The 21,370-nt window shown below is 34.9% G+C and overlaps 1 protein-coding gene across 1 annotated transcript in view; it reads left to right on the top strand.

The window, feature by feature from the left end:
* MTREX (Mtr4 exosome RNA helicase) overlaps positions 1-21,370 on the top strand; it is a 40,041-nt gene that overhangs the window by 6,997 nt on the left and 11,674 nt on the right. The window contains exons 7-18 of the mRNA XM_041424562.1: positions 254-344; positions 686-810; positions 2,010-2,108; positions 2,865-2,967; positions 3,108-3,239; positions 4,428-4,507; positions 5,188-5,298; positions 5,948-6,049; positions 7,393-7,518; positions 16,349-16,499; positions 18,247-18,419; positions 18,692-18,760. Coding sequence (XP_041280496.1) covers positions 254-344; positions 686-810; positions 2,010-2,108; positions 2,865-2,967; positions 3,108-3,239; positions 4,428-4,507; positions 5,188-5,298; positions 5,948-6,049; positions 7,393-7,518; positions 16,349-16,499; positions 18,247-18,419; positions 18,692-18,760 — 1,362 coding nt within the window. The remainder of the gene's footprint in view (positions 1-253; positions 345-685; positions 811-2,009; positions 2,109-2,864; positions 2,968-3,107; positions 3,240-4,427; positions 4,508-5,187; positions 5,299-5,947; positions 6,050-7,392; positions 7,519-16,348; positions 16,500-18,246; positions 18,420-18,691; positions 18,761-21,370) is intronic.

Raw genomic sequence — 21,370 nt, 5'->3', positions numbered from 1 at the left:
AGAAATACTTTGTCTCATTCTTTCATGTTCCCTTTTGAGAACCCGGTTTTTCTCAATCTTGAGATTGTTAGATTGGAATGAACTTGGAAAGCATCTCAAACCCTATCTTTAAATGCTTTTATATTTTTTGCAAAATATTATTTCATATATCCATGTAAAAGTGAAGAAAAAATTCTGGCAGTTTCTTACTGATGTCCATGTAACATGATTGGTATTTCATGTGGTGGGACTCAACTTTTGCTTCTTTTTCTAGATCTTGAGAAGTATGCTTTACAGAGGTTCTGAGGTTATGCGTGAAGTCGCATGGGTTATTTTTGATGAAATTCACTACATGAGAGATACAGGTATCCTATATATACTATTTTTCTTTTCAAATCTTTGTATTTTTTCCCCAAGAACAATTCCTTCTTCTTTTGAAGAATTAAGATTTAATTTTCCTTGTAAAATCTGTCATCTTTTTTCTTTAAATAATTCATAACTTGTTTCCTACTGAATTATATGTTGCAGTTTGTATTTTCTTCACCAAACCAGAAACTACTTCGATGCATTTGATATACCCTACTTGTGTAGAGAAGATTTGTTTTGTTTTTCATCTTATTTTGTTTTTAAGCATGCTGTTCTTTGGCTTCAGGAGTGAGAAATTGCTTTTATCACATAAATTTCCCATATGCTTTTCCATTTTCAGAACGTGGTGTGGTTTGGGAAGAGACTATTATTTTGCTTCCTGATAATGTACATTATGTGTTCCTTTCGGCAACTATTCCAAATGCCCGTCAGTTTGCTGAATGGATCTGCCATCTTCACAAACAGGTAATATTTCCAGTATGCTGTACCTCTGTGCTTGTTCTCTTGTGGCTTAATACTGTCTGTTTGGTTGATAACTGGGCCTCTGAGTATCTTTTTTGGTCACTTTATTGCTTATAGGTGATAGTATAGATCACTCCTGGCTTCTCTATCTGTATTCCTACTTTTGCAGGTATACTGGCTCTTGCTTCTGAATGGCAACATTAGAACTGTTTCTTAATGTTTATTTTCCACAATTATTTAGGCACCTGCCTGATTTCAGCAAACATTCTGAATTATGAAATACAGTGAACATACAGTGATTTTGTGAGGGCTGGTAGACAAGAGGTCATTAGGTGACCCTCCTCCATCAGCTGAGGAGCTCTGTAAAAGGCCATGTAAAAATCAAATGCAAATCGTAAATCCATGGGAAATACTATATATGCTTGCAAGCGAGTGAGAGAAGTGTTATTTAAGAAATCTAGCCTGCCCTGTAACCTTTAAATTATATTCTGGTTTTTTTCTAAGATATGCATTTATAGCAAAGACTTTGTGAATTACAACTGGGGAAATTGTTATCAACAAGAGATTGATCCAGTTTAAAAAATATTCTAGAGATTGATTCTTATGTTGTTTGTAATGAAGGGAGTATAGTATAAGAAATGTCTATTTAAGTTTGGCACAGAGCCTTGACTTTGTGTTGGGGACCATTATATTGTGGGGTTTTTAAATGCAAATTTATGTAATATTTAATGTTTTAAAGGAAGTGTTTTGGTTTTTTTTCCTAAACAAGCTTTCTTAATGCATCAAAACCTTAAATGCTCATGAAGGTCTACTGTGAGTTTTCCTTAGGTGTTTCAATAATGCTTCAGGCTTTTTTTACAAAAACAAATTAACAGGTTTTCCTTTGATTTTAGAAGATGTTAATATTTCGGATCTGCCTAGTAATGCTGAAAGAAATACTGTCTTTACTTTTTTTTGTACATGAGAGAGAATTTTTGTAGCCAACTAGTGTTCTGAAACATTTGCAAACTTTGATTTTCTTAAGCATTGTCATGAGTACAAAATCCATATTCAAGAAAGAAAATTTGTTATCTTAGTTTCTGAAAGCCGTACTTTCTGGTTTTTAGAAGGTTGTATTTTAATAGTAATGTATTGGGTTTTCCATCATGCAAACAATATTACAATGCAATTATGAAATATTTATGTGCATTCTTTCTTTATAGCCTTGCCATGTGATCTACACGGACTATCGTCCTACTCCACTGCAGCATTATATATTTCCAGCAGGAGGAGATGGACTCCATTTGGTTGTGGATGAAAATGTAAGGAATGCTCAGTTTGTCTGAAATACTGTTTTCTTGACTTGACAGTGAAAAGCTTGAGCTCTTGCAAAATTTGGATAGGCTGTATAAAGGATGTTTTTGTTAAAATTAAGTACAAGTGAGTAAAGATGATCTCTTAGTTGCTTTTAGATGTTTGGAGTCTTACACAAGAAATTTGTTTTATTATCTAATGTCATGCAATCAGCTGAGTAATGCTTCCCTGAGATGTCTTAAGTGCCCACATCCTTACTTGTTTTCTAAAATGCATGCTGCTTTCTGTAAATCTGCAAAGTAGTTGAAGTTCCTTGTACTGTTTCTTGCTCAAAAGAAAACATAGTGGCATGTAAATTTGACTTTAGTTGAGGAACAAAATATTTTTGAACTAAAAATTTTTGAACTAAAAACTTGTTTAAAATTTATTAGCTCACTCAGCTGTTACTAATGCCATTAACAGTAATGCTGCACTTGAAGATACACCTTCATTGGGCAGTGTAGTTTGTATGTACATTCCTAAAAGTCAGTTTTAGTACTGTGTCATTCAGCAGGTCTGGCATGACAGGTAGAGTGGTGGATAGAGCAATGAGCAGTAAATTCAGAGACACACCAGTGCAATTCTGAGCTGTGACACTGACCTAGTAAACTCTTTTGATAGCTTATGCATTGTTTCTGTCCTTTTACCTGTGTATATGTGGGGTAATGGTATTTTTAAGTGGGCTGTGTAAGTAAGTATTTACAAAGTTTGTGTTTTACATCTAGGGAGATTTCAGAGAAGATAATTTTAATACAGCAATGCAAGTGCTTAGAGATGCAGGAGACTTAGCAAAAGGGGATCAGAAAGGCAGGAAAGGAGGAACAAAAGGTGAGTTTGAGCCCATTCTGAGGTAATTTTTGGTATGAATTTTTTTCAAAGTTCTATACAAGTTGTGCTTGTGCCTCAATTGCTCCATAAGATACTTTTTGTTGTAGAATTTAATTTAAATTAATGTAATCTTTCTGCAGGTCCTTCAAATGTTTTTAAGATTGTGAAGATGATCATGGAAAGGAATTTCCAACCTGTGATTATTTTCAGCTTCAGTAAGAAAGACTGTGAAGCCTATGCACTTCAGATGACAAAATTAGATTTCAATACAGGTACTGATAAATCCAGTTGAATTCCTTTCACAGATTCAGTTTAATGTGAAATACTGCTTTTCCTGTTGAACATTTTGTGTAAAACCAAAATGAAAATACATACTGCTTTTTTCATTTATTATGCTGGTACCTTGAGCTGTATTCAGTAGGAAGGTAATGGTGCACAGAGTACTTGGTCATCACAGTGTTGAGCTGTTCTTCGATTTTAAACTCTGTTTCTTGCTCAGTATGCCGTTTATTGTAATAATAACACAATTCCTAGAAGATTCTGTCTGTACTGGGAGAAGACTGATCATAAAAAAGTATTTCCCAAAATTTTCATATGTTCATTAGAAAAATAATATATTCGCAAGGTCCAAACAGCTGTATGACAAACCACTAGACTGTTCTTTCTCGACAATGCAATCCAGTTTTCTTTATTTCCTTCTTCCCCTTGCTTCTCAAAGCAAAAACCAAAAGGTAAACAAAGAAGATATTTTTCATCTTGGCTAAGACCAAGCTTTGTAAATAAGTTTAAGCTCATTGCTTCTTGGAAATCTAGAGTTTTAACAAAAATAAGGAATTTGTTGTAAATAAATGTACTGTTTCATGTTGTGAGCTCTTCAAGGTTCTTGCCTGCTTATTTGCCCCAGTCTTTGCACATTTTGGTTTGGTGTGGCAGAATAATGCAGGTGTTTGTCAGAAAATGTAAAGATATGTGTGAATGCAGAGGTGATTTTCATATTTTCTTCAGAAGCACACCTTTGAAAGTGTATTCTTGATATTTGTACTACTTAGTGGCAAGGATGTAAACTTTAAAGAGTTAACAGGAAAGAGCCCCTGTATCCATGCAGACATGGACTAGTAGGTAGAAGAGGAACAGGGGAGGTTTAAGAAATAGACAGGGGAGCACATAAGACTGATAAATCCCAAGCTTGGAAGTGGCTGATGTTTGGACTGTTCTGAAAGACTTGTTCTAGTTTTCTTTTTCCTGATTGGCTGCTTCTGATTACCATCTAGCTCCTATGGGCTTATTGAAGTCTTGATTGCCTGACCAAGTGTGGGTGGTTTTGTGTAGACTTCACAGTATTTATGTATCCACTCAGTTTGTATTGTACACTTACGTAAATATTAGAATGTGGTATCACTTTATTTACATCTGGTATTAGCCTTCTGCATTTTGTAATAACTTAAAAATTGCCTTCTTAGATGAAGAAAAAAAAATGGTTGAAGAAGTCTTCAATAATGCAATTGATTGTCTCTCAGATGAAGACAAAAAGCTTCCTCAGGTGAGTGGAGATTGAAAAGGGTTCTTTTGAATAGAGTTGAGTTGCTGCTGTCCTGTTTTCTGCAAATTGTGAAGTTGTGGGTTTTGTGTAGGGGGTACAGAAATTATAAAACTGGATAATCTCATTCATCAGGTTTTAGTATCTCCTGCATTGCTTTTTGTCATTATGAAAGAGGTGGTAAGGATTCCTTCCAGTTGCAATTCCAACAGATGATGTATGTCAGAATTAACAGTGGAGTTCCTACCCCTTGTTTTATTTTTTCCAGTTATATTGAAATAATATAATTTCAACATAAAATTATGTTGAAGTAAACATGAGAGTTTATAAAGAGGTAGACCTGTTTAAAAAAGTCTGGAAATAGTTCAAGTGGGAGTGCAGTATGCACTTACCAGTTATTGATTGCTGAGGTTTTCAAAAAGTTGCATTGCATTGATGTGTCTGCAGTCTAATTTATTGTATAATGCCTAAGCATAGTGATGTTTTCCCATCTTTACAGAGGAAAAATACAAGCTTCCAAGCAGAATATTACAAGATTGAAGGGGTAGTTGTTTTATTTTAAATGGGGAAAATCGCTAATTTTAAATTACATGAACACTAAGGTCAGTGTTGCGGCTTTCCATACAACTTCTAGTAACAAATGCTAAAATTTGTTTGCTGGTCTTTTGTATGTTTCTTCCCAGGTTGAACATGTGCTTCCCCTTCTGAAGCGAGGAATTGGTATTCATCATGGTGGTTTGCTTCCTATCTTAAAAGAAACCATAGAAATTCTTTTCTCAGAGGGCCTAATAAAGGTATTTTTCAAGTCTGTCTGTAGTTTGTTGTGAATATGTGGCTGGTAATCCTGAAAGTCCAAATATGCCTTAGCTCAGGTTGTATGCTAGTATTACAGTGGATGTCTAAACAACTGCAGTTGTAGTTTTAAGTGTTCCAGCTTTTATTTACAAGTCTTTGAACTTTCAGTGTCTAACTCAAATATTTTGTTCAACTATTTTATGTTAGATCTTTCTCCTGTAAATGACTGTGGACATTTACCAAGCTGATTGTTGGTTGCACTAAGGAAAAATACTTAGAAAAATATAACCTAAGGTGAAAGTTGTAGTGGCTTTTTTGGATAGCTAACTCCTGTTTTCTTCTTGCAAACTTGAATCTTGAAATTAATTACTATTATTGATTAATACAGTTTGCACTCCCTTATGTTTTCTTCTGTAGTTTTTCACCTGGACCCATCTATTTAGTTTTTTTGCTTTCTCAGGAGAAATAATGAAAGGCAGAAAAATTGTTTTGGTTCAGATTTTCAGTGTTGAATATGCCTGTGTTCCTTGTATTGACTGCACAGATGCATTAAAATCCAGGGAGGTTTTGTGTAGCAATCTCTGACCATTATCATGTTTGTTTGAGATCTGCTTTTTTTGCTTACTTAACTTCAGTCTGTTTATTTAGGCCTTATTTGCAACAGAGACTTTTGCTATGGGAATTAATATGCCAGCCAGAACTGTGCTGTTTACAAGTGCCAGTAAATTTGATGGAAAAGATTTCCGATGGGTAAGTGACAAAGAGGTTCTGTAGAATAATTGAATTATTTAAACCTTATTAGGATTAAATTTACTCTTAGTGTGTTCACCTCAATATAGTAGAAAATATGTTTTCTTTCAAAAATCTTCTTGTCTTATCCATTCATAGTTAATGCACAGATTTCAGAAGACAAGGTTCCTCAGATTATCCGTGAGATTGTTTAATAGATACATCAAAAGGGAACCAAATACAGGTTAGCAGCAGACATTGGGCTGGACTAGGACCTCTGCACATCTTTTCCAAAACTGTAATACCCAGATATTTTATTCTATATCAGAGAACTCTGGAGAATAAATGGGCTTCATATCCTATCATAATGATGACTAATTTTGGCAGACCCAAGAAAAGAGGTCATTGACCTTGGAAGAGTATTGTTTTCTTACAGCAGGATTTTTTGCGTAATTTCAAAATTTTAATTTTAGACATTAAAACTCGGTATGTGGTTTACTTAAAATAAAAATGAGGCATTGCAAGTCATCACAGCAAAGCTTTATAAGAGCCAGGGCTCATCCTTCAAAGGTGGGAAAATCGTTGTGAACGGGACAAGTGACTTGACCTAAGCAAGTTATGAAGTAAACCTAAATCTTCAATCTTAGTTTAGGCTGTTCTGTTTCACTGTTCATTTTGATTGTGTGTCTGTAAGATATGTGTAAGAATGGGTTCACTTTGAGACAGAAGAAATGTGGAACTTCTCTAATTATTTAGCACAGTTTGCTTAAGTAGTTTATAAAATCTGACCTAAAGTGAAACTTGGGGAGTTGTTGAGAATGCGGTTCCACAGATGTTTTATAACTTGCTGAGACATAGGTGGTAACCAGTTGTAGCTGCCTCTTGTCCATGTCCCAGTTGTTTATAACTCTTCAATTTCACAGTTAAGAGGCGTAAAAATACTCCTTTTGCAAGTATCATGTATTAGTGTTACTCTTGAATAATCTGAATTAAATTACCCATTATTTGAAGATGATTGAGATGCATTATCACTATGTTGAAGATCTGTTGTATTTCCACCATGCTCAGCAACCTTCCATTATAAAAGACATTAGTAAAATGGTTTTTGTGCTTATTAAAATGATGCTCCATGTTACAGAGCTATAAGAGCATTAGTTAGCTTTTACTGCTGACTTACATTGTTCATAGTCATGGATTTATCTTGTTGTTTCATGATAAGTATGACTAATGAAGTCAATCTGTGGTAACTTCGATAACTCTTCTTTTTGTACATCATGTCATTAATGCACAATTGTAATCAGCACAGTATGAGTTCCTGCAATTTTCTTCATGTTTGTTAATTTCTTTTTCTCATTTTATTGTAGATATCCTCAGGTGAATACATTCAAATGTCAGGTCGTGCAGGACGCCGAGGTATGGATGACAGAGGAATAGTAATTCTTATGGTCGATGAAAAAATGAGTCCAACCATTGGCAAGCAGCTTTTGAAGGTAGGAGAGACGTTATTTTTTTTCTGTTCTGAAGATTGTGCTCACTTGAGTAATGTTATGTGGAAAATTATTATTCCCCTTAGACAAGAAGATAATGCAGATACAAGATGACAACTCCGTAAAGTAGCTTTTACTGAATTCTCATAGGAGTTTCTATTGTGAAACAAAGTCAGAAGACTAATATCATTCTTATTTCTACAAAAGCAGTATCATCCTTTGTGTAAAAGGGCTATCAGGCAGGACAAGTAAAACTCCGTGCTGTTTTCCAAGTGTTAGTACTACTACTACTGTGCTATCTGCTGGCTGCCATCAGTTTAAGGGTTATGGTGAGCTAGGAAAAGGTTTCAGCTTTCACAAGAGTTACTAAATTATTGGTTCTGTGATGAAATGAAACTTTGTTAATGGACTGTCAGTGTGAGAGATGAAACGGACAAGGTCATGCAAAAATGAGGTACATAGAATGAAGACTAGTGAAGTGCTGTCAGTGTCCAAATTTCTTTGGGGATATTGACAGTTCTTGTAGAAAATATTGAAGTTTAGAAATTAAGAGGTTGAAAAAAATCACTCATGGTTGAGACGGGCATTAAATTACAGGACTTCCCCAAACTGTAATAGGAGTTCCTACAGATTATCACACCAGTACCCTCTTTCTTTATAATTTGAATATGAAATGCTGTACTCATTACACTTCTATTTAAATTCCATCGCAAAAATAACCACAAGGAAATACCTGTTGTATGATTGCCTGTTTTAGGCTGCTTACATTAATTGTGCAGACATGCTAAAACTGAAAACTTGGGGAGTTACACTGCACTCCATTTAGGAGCTTGTAGTCTTGGTGCAAGTAGCAGGTCATTTGTGTTAGAACAGCATTTACAGTATTACTAGACTTAGTATAAATTGTGGGAATCATCTCAAGTCAGCATCAAGTTATGTTAACAAAAGGCATGGAGTTGTTGCCAAAAAAAAAGGAGATACCAATGTTTTTTTCAGCCAAATTAGGAGCAAGGAGAAAAGTACCTATGTGGCTGCTGTTAATTATGCCAATGTGGATTCTTTGTTGTGTGCCTTGATCTGTCAGTGCTACCTGTTAATCCATATTACAGTATATCCGAAAATATGTACATTACATGTACCTTTTGTACATCAAGAAGGTAATATTTACCTCCTTAAAGTCAGAATTTTCATGAATGTTGCATTATGGCTAACTATCCAGAAATCAGTAAAATAAATTTTAGAAATACTCATGGTATAATAGCATTAGGTTTTGTGTTAATTTCTTAGTCTTGATTTGATTTGTGTTTTGTCAGTGGAATGTACATATATTTATTTCTTCACATGAACTCTTAATGCATGTGTACATCTCTGAGATGTATGAAGAGTGTTTTTTAAGTGGGTTTTTGTCAGTTGTTAGGGCTGTTGAAGAAAACAGGCATAATTTTGTTTCATACTTACTTTTAGCTGAAAAGTAAAGAGACTGTACAAAATGAAAGAAGCAAAAGAGAATCTTTATAAATAATATTTATAAAAAGTTCCCAAAAAGGTTAATTTGTAAGGAATAATTTTTAATGGCTTAAGAAAAAAAAAAGGTATTTCAAGTATTTATCTTCATACTTTAAAAGATTATAAACTCACCCATTCACAAGGTGGGGTTTTTTTAAAGTTTGAAAATTCAGTAGTTTTAGTAGTATAGAACTCAATCTGAATGAATTAAGACAGAGGAAGAAGGAGTAGATCACTTACTTTTTTTTTGATACTACCTTTGCATTTTTTGTCTACATTTTAAGGAAATAGTAAAGAATATTTCCTTCACTGAAATGACAAGATCTTTGATTTTTCCTCTTTTTGAATTATAAGGAAATAAATGGAAAAAATTATTGCTTTTGCTTTCTATATTAGATCTTGGTTCTTCTCCACTGATCTAAATGAATACATGTTTTTCATTAATTTTTGACACTACTTCACTTGTAAACAAAGATTGACTTTTAGAATTTTCTGAAAAACGTTAGAAGTGGCTAAAATGAAGATATCTATCTTCCTGTAGCTTCTGTAACTATTTAGCCAATTGCTATATAGGCACTAAGAGTAACCTTTTATGAAATAAGCAGTACAGGACAAAAAAAACCCTTTTTATTTTTGTTATTGCATACAAAGCATCTAGAGGAAATTCCATGTCAAACAGGCCAAGAAAATCAATGCAAACTAAAAGTTACACAATATACATTATATTTACATTATTTAAGTAAAATTTACAATTCATAGTCATCATTAAGTATGCCTCAATTAGGTTTTCCTTACTGATGGTATTTGTTGGTAGTAAGATCATGGTCGTGCTTAGTGGTAGTGTTCTTCTTTCAGGATAAGCTAAAGATTTATAGGAAAAACTCCAGAAGAAATAAATTAGCCTTCTTGAGAATGATAGAACATTTACATAGAACATTTTTGTCATAGCTCTTCAACCCTAATGTGGGGGTGTCTCTCCAAACCATTTCCTGAACACTAGAGCAAAACATCTAGGAATCCTGTTGTCAGCTGCCTCCTGCTGTGGTCAGTGAAGTGAGAGCTTTGAGCGAATTGTTACCAGCAGCATTGCTGCAGCTGTGCTGCTGCTTGGCTGTGGCACTGTTCATTGCGACACTGTGTACAGTACTCCACACTTAAATTCAGCATTCCATTCTTAGATGGAGTTCTTACAAGGGAGTTTTGTAAATATTTCTTAAACTCAGTAATGTACATTTGTCTTCTGCAGTGTAACTAGGTTTCTTTGTTTATCCTTAGCATATACTTGGCCACTGAATAGTTAGTAAACTGGTGACTTGCATGAATCTGTAAACTCAAATGCTTACAAGACTATTGGGGCAGCTTTCTGAAGATGGTAAATTGTAATTGTACATTTGCACGATATAAAGAAGTATTCTATTGGAAATTTTTTTTTGTTTCCTTTTTTAAAATCTGTTTTTCCTTGCTTACAAGCTGTTTAGGTAGGAAGTTATTGTGCTAGTTTAGGTAGGAAGTATAAAGCTTTTTCTTGATGCTAGATACCCTTTGAAACCGGAGCGTCTCCCCAGTTGGAACTTGGCCATGGACAAGGACGCGTTCCTAGAGAGAGTTGAGTTACTCAGCAGTGGTAATTTGTTATGTCTATAAAAGACAAAAATCTTGAGCATAAGATTCTAACATAATCTCTAATTATGTTACCAGAATGGATGATTGAACTGTGAAAATGTGGTACCTAAGTAGGTTTTTGAATTTTGAATTTGAGCCTGTCAGTGTGTTGCATCTACTTACTCCATCACAGGAGGAGACAGATGGACTGGAAAAGAAAACATAGAATCATCAAGGTTGCAAGAGGCCTTTAAGATCACTAAGTCCAACTGTCAACCCAGCTTTTACCAGTGCAAGCCCAGATACCTCTAAAACACCTCCAGGGATGGTGACTCCACCACCTCCCTGAACAGCCTGTTCCAGTGCCTGACCACCTTAACAGTGAAAAAATGGTTTCTAATATCTAATCTGAATGTCCCCTGTCTCATTTTAAGGCCATTTCCTTGGGTCTTCTCCCTGTAGGCACAGTAGAAGATACTGGACTTCACCTTACTAACAGCCTCCTTTCAGACAGCCTCCTTTTCCCCTTGTAGAGAGCAGTGAGGATTCCCCTGAGCCTTCACTTCTCAAGGATAAACACCCCCAACTCTCTCAGATGTTTCTCGTAAGACATGATCGCTAGATGCTGCATGAGCCTTGTTGTCCTTCTCTGGACAAAGTCCAGCACTTCAAAGTCCTTTTTGAGGTGAGGGTCTCAGAACTGAGCGCAGGACTCTTGAGCTGTGACCTCATCAATGCCAATTCTTTCCCCAGCCCTGCTGGCTACACTGTTTCTGATACAGGAATGCAGTTGTCTGCCAAGGTAAAAAATACTTGAATATGCTTTCTTGTCTTTTGTCTGTGGAACATAAAGTGCCCCAGTGCCAAACTGTAGGAGATGCTCCACTAGCTACATCTGGTTCCTTGGCAGGGCCTTCATTTTATAGAGCTGGCTGTACTGGCCTTATTTGGCCTGTATGCTGCTGTATTAGAAGTCTCGTTGCATTTTATTTTAATTCTTAAATTGTTTTATTGTACCAGGCAAATGAGCTTGACAGCAGTTCAGACAGTCCAATAGTTTTCTCTGCAAACATCAGCTTAGCATGCCATCTTAATTATCCTGTGGTACTTTGGTTTAACTCGGTTACTTCTAGGGGGGAAAAAATGCCTCAGGAGTTGAGAAATTTATCAAATTTCTCAGCTATATCAGGAGATAATTAATTCACCTGGAAGTAGGCACTAATACTTGTTGGAAAAGACATTGCAAAATCTAAAGTGAGATTGTTACTAGTGGTTTGAGGACAGTAAAGTATTCTTCTAAAGTTGTGATATAGATGAGAATCACAATGAAACACATATTTTGGCTACTTTATAAAATGTATTTAGATAAAAATAATTTTAATGCAAAGTAATTGATTTTCCTGTAAACTGCCAACCTTTTCTTACCTTACGAAGTATGCATTGCAGGAATTTTCCAGGCTTTGATTCAGGAAGGTACTAAAGTCTAACCTTAATTTAAAATCGCCTTAAAGTCAACAAGATTCTAGCATAAAATCACAGAGAACAGGGAAATGGATAATCAAACACCTTTGTGAACAGGGTCACAGTTTTGTGCATAATTATGCAAGCCAGCAGATGGAGGAGAACAGCAAATAGCTGTTCTTGCTGATGTTTGCGACCAAAATGTAGGAAAATGGGGTGCATCAAATGGTGTGTAAAATGGTTTGTCATTCTTGAACTTCACCTCAGGATTTTCAAGAGTCTGTAGGACTAAGCTAATAGGTTTTATTTATTAATTGTGGTTGCTGCTTTAATACCACAAAATACTTCAAGTTTTATTAGTTCAGTCTGTGGAAAGCAGTTTTCCTCCAGATTTCTGGAAAATTAACTTTGATAAACTCATCACTACAAATGTGAATGCATTTTGGCTAAGCTAGATTTCTTTCTTTGCCTTCATATTCTTAAAACAAAAAAGGTGGGTTTGAGATGAACAGATGAGAAGGTACTTTTTAAAATTTCATTTCATATTAATATTTTATAGAAGTAGGTAGTCTTTGCTAGGGAACACTTTTCCTTTAAGTTAAAACATACTGCATATTTATTGAAATTGTAAAGTGTCATAAAGTAAATACATCGCTGTCCTGATGCCTATAGTGGCAAATCTGTTAAGGATGTCGGCTAGTTTCTTCCTGAAGATAGAGATACCATTTGCTTTTTCCAAAAACAAGGAGAAGACCAGAACTTGGAGTTACCATCCTGAAGTAAAACTAATGATGACTGCAACAGTAGCCTACTGTGTTAGGGAGGGTAAATGGCTGAAAATTTCCAACATTCAAAACTGACTTGAGAAGGTAGTATTTGGAGGCAAGAGAAACAGAGTTACATTGTTTTCCTTTTAAGTCTCTTGTTACAGCTAGAGCATTTGCTGAATCCCGACCTGAGGTATTTTCACCAGCAAAGCCTGCTGGAGCAGTATTTTGCCACCCACAGTGGCTTCTGTTTGTCCTGGTGTAACTGGTTTGGGGGCAAAACAGTGAACCAGATTGGTAATACATTTGTGCTTAAAATACCCGTTTACCATTGTCCATTAAAAACAAACTCACATAAGAGTTTTTTATTGATTTTGCAGTTGTGCTAATGTAGCTCAGGGTAATTCTGCTATCAGTGTAACTGCATAGGTTTTTTTTGTATTTCTGAGAGAGACTGAATATTTGTGTGGTTATTTTATTACTGATACATGGAAAAAAGAATGTTATTTCACAAGAGGTGTTTCTGTGTCTTACAGACATATCAAGCAGTCACTTTTGTTTCTATTTAATAAGAGTTGTAGTAGAAATTTGTGAGAGTGACTGTTACAGACATCTAAGTCTACTTATTTTCCCCTTACGACAAAAAAAAAGGGAAAGATCTTTTAGTTATTACCAGTTTGTTCTGTTCTTTGCTCTTTTTGTAAAGTGTTTTGTTACTTCCTTTTTGGAAACTCATTGATTCAGTTTATTTCTGGAAACATTGATAAGCACATGAAACTGTCACTGAACCAAAATAGTGTAAAATTATGTCCTATATTGTATCTAATTTCATCATTATGAAAGATACCTTATTGTTGCTTTGCAAATTAATTTATTTCGGACAGTATTTGCCATTTGATGTTCCCATGACAGGCTGAGGAGCAAGAACATTATGTGGAGAATTTGTTGCTCTCTCTTCATGTGAACAGATTTAAAAATGTAAATATTTTTCTCCTGCTGTAAGAGATAACAGAGGGAGTAACTCTTACCAAATGTATGTCTTGCTCAACACTGCATGCCATTATGCAGCAATGACAGCTCTCACATCTCTAGTTAGACAGGGCTTCCAAGTCTTAGCAGTAAAAAAAATGGAAAAAGTACTGTTTGTATCAATTCCATACACTAACCTTCTTCATCCCAATCTTTATATCCTTCTTGATTATGTGGGCAAGAAATGGTTATACCAGTAAATATGGAATATCCTGTTGGATTGTTTGGTTGTATTAAGAAGAGGATTCGCTCTGAAATTATTGGCCCTTAAACAGGGAAAACTGTATAGCAGCTGTAGTGTTCAGATTCTTGTACTTTCTTTAGCTTTTGACTAAATTATTTCTGTAATTAATTGTTTACTATTATGTTCCTGATTTTTAACATTATCAGCTTAATCCAGTCATTCTTTTGAATAAATCTAATAACCCAGATCTCATAAAACTTGAAAGGGTTTCTGTTAAATTAGCTTAAAATTTTGTGAGAAGTGGTTGCAAGTGTAAAGGGGATCATTGATTTCTGAGAACTTTAGTTGATATATGCAAACTGTGCTCATGTATCCAGGCAATTGTCATCCAGAGGGATGGAAAAGCTTGTAAAGTTATTCTGCTTTTTAAAAACTATTCAGAAAAAAAATCTCATGCTGCAGTCTTGTTAAATTTTTGAGGTGGGAGGGACTGTCCTTTATGAAGGAATGAGAGGCAGGTTTACTTGCAGAACAGGAGGCTGGAGAACTGGAATGGTAATTCTTAAACAGCAGTAAGTTTTGGAGGCAGTGCATGTTTGAAAGGGACTTCCTGATGCCTGTTCAAGGCAGTCTTTCTCATCAACTCTTTTTGCACTTCTGATAAAATCTGGCTTTTACTTGATTTTCTGCATTGAGTGGTTGGTGGTTCTTCCTTTCTCTAATATGGAGTCTTTTCTATGGAGACAAGGGTGAAGCTTCCTCAGAGACAGAGAGATGTTGAGGCAGATGGTGGTGCAGCCTAGCTTGTTGAAGAGAAGGTTGGTGTATTTTGACAGAAAGTCCTCTGGTAGAGGATGAACTAAGTATTTTTACACAGTATTTTTAAGTATTAAGTATAAAAATATTAAGTATTTTTAAGCTTCACAGTATTTTTAAGTAAGTAAAGTAATCAGTCTGGGAGCCAGTGGCAAAAGGGTTGAGCAGAAAAAAGGGTTTCAGGAAGAGGTAACCATCATGGAGAAAATATAAGTTAAAACTGATTTGTATCTTATTATATCTTGGCAATAACCAAAATCTAGCATAGTTGAACACTTTATACTGTGAAGACTCTTTGAAAGTAAGTTAGGAAGGAAAAGCCTACCTTTTCCATTTTCCTGTCAGAATATACCCCATCTTCCCTCCCCTCCTATTACTTGCTTCTCTCCACCTTATGTATCTGACCAGTGACTTTAGGTAAGCACTAATTGTCTCTTCAGTAATCATGGCCATGTTTAGTATTTGCCACAAAAGGCTGATGAACTACTCATGCCTTGAGTGTACTTAGTATAAAAGAACAACTGTATTTTGGTATAAGGTTTACTGCTAAGTAAATGAAGCAACGGCATACAGGTGATGTCTCCCTGTCAGGTGTGAGTCTGCTGATACCCTGGGGTAGTAGGTGAAGACTGATGCATATGGCAGAACTTGCTGGCTGTGATGAAGGTGTAATACAGTAGAGCATGTTTCATTTGAAGAATTAGCAGTTTTCAGATAAAATAAACTTCTCAGAACTCTTGATTTCAAATGTATTGCTTAGAGAAGACTGAGAAGACAGGAGTTTCTGAAACTTGGAGAAAGATGTGTTTATGAGATGATGGAACAGGAAAAATTCACCATTTTTTGCCAAAACAGGATTTGTATTTTAACTGTTATGTCTTAATAGAATGATCGTATTTTCATGTCGTAAAATGCTGATAATGTGTTTAAAATAAAATTGCCACATCAGCAACTGGCTCAAACATTGCCTTTCAAGTAAGTCTACTTATGTATTCTCTGAAATAGCTGGCTTTTTTTCTTTGTTTTTAAATCACTCCTTCATATTTGAACTCTCCTGATTTTAAGAAAAAGTATTTAAAGTGAAGACTTGCAAATAAGGGTTTTTTTTTTCAGTGTTAAAATAATGGATTGCTTTAATTAGCTAAATAACTATCACTTTAATGTTAAGATGATGGAATCCAAAATGCAAACAGCTGGAAACATCTAAATTTTTTACCTGAACTTTTCACTCAGATATCATTTATATTATCCTAGCTGTGATAAGTACCTATATAGTACAAATACTTTTACATGTTCAGCATAATGAAATTGTTTAGGATTTTATGCAATATGTAATCTGAATTTAAGACAAATTGTGCATCAAAGCAGCTCCTCATATGAAATACTGCATCATGATTTATCCAATGTGTTCTTATATGCCACAATTAATATTTTTTTCAAATTAAAAATGTTCTTGTATCTTTTTCAGGGTTCAGCTGATCCCTTAAACAGTGCATTCCACCTGACATACAACATGGTATTGAACTTACTTCGAGTGGAGGAAATTAACCCTGAATACATGTTAGAAAAATCATTTTATCAGTTCCAGCATTACAGAACTATTCCAGAAATAGTGGAAAGTAAGTATTGCTGCATGTTCTCATGTGAGTAGGTATAATACATGGTAAGATTGGGTATTTTTAATATGCATTATTTATTATGCTCATAAGAGTTTTTACCTGTACAGTTTTTGTCTTGCTAACAGCTGCACTGCACCATTTGTTGCCATGTTACAGTTTCAGTAATTTCCTCTTGTTCTTGGGACCTATACTGATATGCACTGTCAGTTTATGAAGAGAGCTCTCCTCTGTGAGTCAGATAAGAATGGTTGTTATATTGCTAAACTATAGGGTGGGAAGAAGGAAAAACAATTTAAAACTTCCCATGACTCATTTGAGATGCAGGGAAGAAAAATCTTAGGGAAGAAAATCTTTCACCTTTTTGTATCTCAGTACAAGCTGTAAAAAGAAGTTAAGTGCACTGCGTTCAGAGTAGTGTAGGTAAGAAATGTTTAATTATAACACAGAGAAAAATTCAGAGAGATCTGGGACTTTAATTGCACTCCACTGAGTAAGTACATTTTGACCCACAATCCATGTGGTGTCCATGTGAGTTTTCTTGAGCCAAGGTCAGTGTCTGGAAATTTCCATCAGTGTTTGAGGGTGAGGCCTCTTTCAAAACTTAATCCAGGAGAATCTTAAGAACATGAGAGGTAATTATGATTATTGAGCAGTTTTTTTGTTCATTTGTTAATTGTATGTTGAGAAAGTGTGTATGTGCATGTAGCTTTGATAGCCGTGCAGAGGGAGGGTTTCAGTTACCTTTCTGTTAGTTTGCAGGTGCAGTAGTAGTTAAATATAGTATTTATTTCCTTCCTTTATTTCCCTGTTCCAGTTGGCATGCCTAGATCTTTATTCTGTCATTCCAGCATTGATGTTGAAATAGAAAAATGAAGCTGAAGAACATTTTTCATAGTTCTTGGACAGTTTCAGTTTAGGCACCATACTGGGCATTAGAATTTTGTAGTCCCTTCAATTAAAAACACAAAGGAGAGAATTGGCTACTTAGGAAGAAAATATGCCATGAGTATGAATGGATGGCTTATTGCTTTTTAAAATTGGCAGGTAAAAATAAGGAGCACTTAGCTGTCTCTCAAGTCCCAGTGAAGTGGGATTTCCAGGCCACTTATGACCCTTCAAAAACAGCATGCAAGAGGATGAGTTGGTAGAGAGGAAAAAGAGATTTTTTTATAATCTGTTCTTCATTTTTGTTTGCTGGTGATAATACCAGAAGAAGAGAATGAATCATAGTGTTTAGAATAAAAACTGATTTGCTTAAATAAGGTGTAAAAATATTGGAGGAACAAAATACTGATTTTCAACTGATAAATCAGAGCCTAAAACAAGTTAGGAGGAACATATTCTAACAATTATCCTCTTGTTGAAACACATCTTTTTAGAAGATACCTTTGAGCAATCTTATTTTTGTAGGAGGAGATAAAAAGCAGTGGTAGACACTGTAGTGGTAGACCTTTCTACAAAATCATTGCAAGTTTTAATGTGGCTTCTGTGCAAACTTAGATCTGTTATTACTGAATGATTGGGTGTGAGACTTTTCCAGTTTCTGAGACTTGTTTATTTTAAGAAAATAACACTGGTATTTAATTCAGTGGACAAATGTACAGATTTCTAGTTTTCCAGAGAATGGTTTATTTTAAGTAAAAAATTAGTACTAGAAATGGTCACAAAATATTAGTCACGGAGATCTGAAAGTAAAACAATCTGTGTGAAGCTATTAAATTTCATGAGATTTTCCTTTTCATTATAGGAGTCAATAATTTGGAAGCACAGTACAACAAAATTGTAATTCCCAATGAAGAAAATGTGGTGATATACTACAGAATCCGCCAGCAGCTTGCAAAGCTGGGTAAGGATATTGAAGAGTATATTCACAAACCAAAGTACTGCTTGCCCTTTCTACAGCCAGGAAGACTGGTAAAGGTAATTTTTTTTTTTTTTCCACCTGTTTGTGAAATCTGCAAGGTTCATTTGTATCTCCCAGTTTACCATCTTGAAAAATTACATATGTCACACTACACACCAGTTTTGACTTGTTTCTTTGCTAAGCATTCAATAATGCATTAAAAATAAATACTGTTTTCATGATGAATAGTAGTCCACGACTGCTGTTGTAAATATCAAAAATACAAAACGTTGTGCTTGCTAGGATGTTGTTATATATGTTACATTATAACATCTTGCAATATTTCCAGGTGAAGAATGAAGGTGATGACTACGGATGGGGAGTGGTTGTTAATTTCTCTAAGAAATCAAATGTTAAGGTAAAATACACATTCTCTCCATTACCAAAATATATACTAGACTGTTTTTTCTGAAAATAAGATAAAACTCCTATTTCTTTATAGTTCTCAAAGGCAAAAAAATTTCCTTTTACCCCAAATCTACAAAAAGCTCTGAACTTTCTGAAGTGAGAGTGTAAAGAAATAAAGCTATAGAGGATGGAGAAAACTCCAAGTCTGGTGTTCAGTTTTTAACTTTCAACGTATTTGTGGAGGAAATGCTTGGTTTTACATAGCACTGAAAATGTTTCAAACCAAGTTGTTTCTGAGACATCGCCAGTGCTAATTTAGGCTGTTCACGAGAAAGATACTGAATTCTCTCAGAAATATACTGTTTTATCTCAGAAAATCTATAGAAGCCCTACGTGAAAGCTGAGAAGAGTGGGAGACTGACATTTGGCTCTATAGAGTAGGTTATCTTAAAGTGGCAAATTGTGCTTTGAGTCCTAAATTAGGACGTGAGACATGGAATTGCTTGTCCTCGGAGATGTTGCCATAGAGTTGGAAAATTAAAATACAAAGAGAGAAAAACAATAGAAATGGATCTGAGGACATTTGGAAGAAAAGACAGAGGGCAGTGATGCAATAGAAGCCAGACTTCCAGAAATGCATTTTCCTAGTTGGTCTCTGTGTAACACATCTCTCTCAGATGATGTGTTGGTCTCCCTTTCAGAAATGTTTTGATCAGCTTCTCTGCTCTGTAAATGAAAACCTAATTTACAACCATGTTTCCGTGACAGCATTTTGGCTGTAATTTTAGCAGAGCATTGCCTTAATTTTCTAGGGCTAAATGCAAAGTTGTGTCTGTTAAGTTCTGGTGGTGCCTGTTCATTGTGGCACCTTTTTGTGCTTTTCTAATATTCATTAAAGAGGAAATGAGAAAAATGTTCATACTGAACTTACTAAAAGAGATTGTTTTACTTTCCATTTTACTTTTGACAGTCATATTTCTTTCTTTTTTCAAGTTTAAAAACTGGGCTGTTACTGCTGTTGCTTAAATTTTTGGTTGTGGATTGCTTTTCTCATAGAGATGCACAAGTAATAAACCAGATTGTCCCCTAGTTACAGCTTTCTCTGTAAAATTGCCAACTTCTGTGTCACTTGCAGGCATTTCTTCTATCTGTGTCATATTTTATTCACATATATATTTGCCTTCCCTCTCTGGCCTATCTCACTGTTGTGTAAACCTTTGGGCTTGAATATTGGCTTTGAAATTAAGGACTGTTTTACAAGAGATGGATGTGGCTCCAGCAGCACTTTTTTCATTAAGTTGTTCTCTCAGCTGGGTTGAATTTTTCCTTCTGAGTTTGTGGAAAGAATGACAATAGATGCGGGAAATTAAGGAACAAACTTAAAGCTATGTAACTTTTAGAGTCAGTATGAATAGACTAGTTTCTATGAGCAGAGGCAAAACAAATTACTTGAAGAAAGTTGTTTTTTACCCATTTTAGTGTCTATTCAATGCATTTTTGTCCTGATACACAGATGTCATTCCCCATTACTATTTAAAGTATGCAAGTATACTTATTTAGTACTGGAAAGATATTACTTATGCGGTATCTTTAGACCTTCATCCAGTTCTAAGTGGAACAGTTCTTTGGGCTTACTTTTAGGAATTATGTTGAATTCAGACTATATTGCAAGTTTAGTTGCAAACTTTTCTTTGCTATATCAGTTCCTAAATCATTTTTCTAATGAGAAATTTATGCAATTAATAATGAATTTCAGGTTATAGTATGTCTGTATTTCATATAATACTCCTTCTTTGCACTGTGAAAGCAAATGCATGAGTCATGTCAATTATGTTTATTATTAATTATATAGATGTTTTCCCAATGTAATTAGACAAATCAGTGTTCCATGAAACTGCCCATATGAATAGCACTTTCCTGTCCACTGTTGTTCAGAATAGAATTTATCTGAAGCAGGGATGCTTGCTATATATTCCACATTATAGTAGGCAGCACAATAACTATGTCCTTTGGAATTCATAAAACCCCATTAAATTTTTTGAGTGAGAAATTTTATTTCCACTGGATTGTGCCAGCAGTAAGTTAATGATACTGTTGTGCTGTTGATAGTCAGTATTATTTCGTCCCTGATTCTAGACATGAAATTTTTGTCTCTTAAAAATTATTGATACCAAAATTTGAGATGCTGCAATTCTATCTTCCCTGTTTAGATTATTATAATCTTTGTTTATTTATAATGTTTACTACATCTCTTTTAGTGCTGTGTCTTGGTCATTGAATTTTCAGTAAGTTTGATATTACCTATCTGGGACTCTGGATTTGTTATTTTTTCTATCCTTCTTGGTTCCTGGGCACGATCATCTTTCTTATTTTGGTTTGTTTCCAAACACTTGAAGTGAGAGGTGTTTCAGGGCAAATCTAAAATCCTAAGAATTCAAATAATTCTGCAGTACTCTGCTCAAAAGGGCTTAATTTTGTCCTTGAAGGATGTGACTTGATGCAGCATGAATTAAAAGTATCATTTGAATCTGATATGACAGAGAAGTCTGTGGCTAACAAGTGCTTTAAGAGTTCTAGTCTCCTTTTATTCCTGCATATAGAAGCATGTTGCTGTTCTAGG

This window comes from Onychostruthus taczanowskii, unplaced genomic scaffold (assembly GCF_017590055.1).
Source record: "Onychostruthus taczanowskii isolate IOZ18803 unplaced genomic scaffold, ASM1759005v1 scaffold83, whole genome shotgun sequence".
Classification (NCBI taxonomy): Eukaryota; Metazoa; Chordata; class Aves; order Passeriformes; family Passeridae; genus Onychostruthus; species Onychostruthus taczanowskii.
This window is presented reverse-complemented; position numbering and strand designations above follow the sequence as displayed.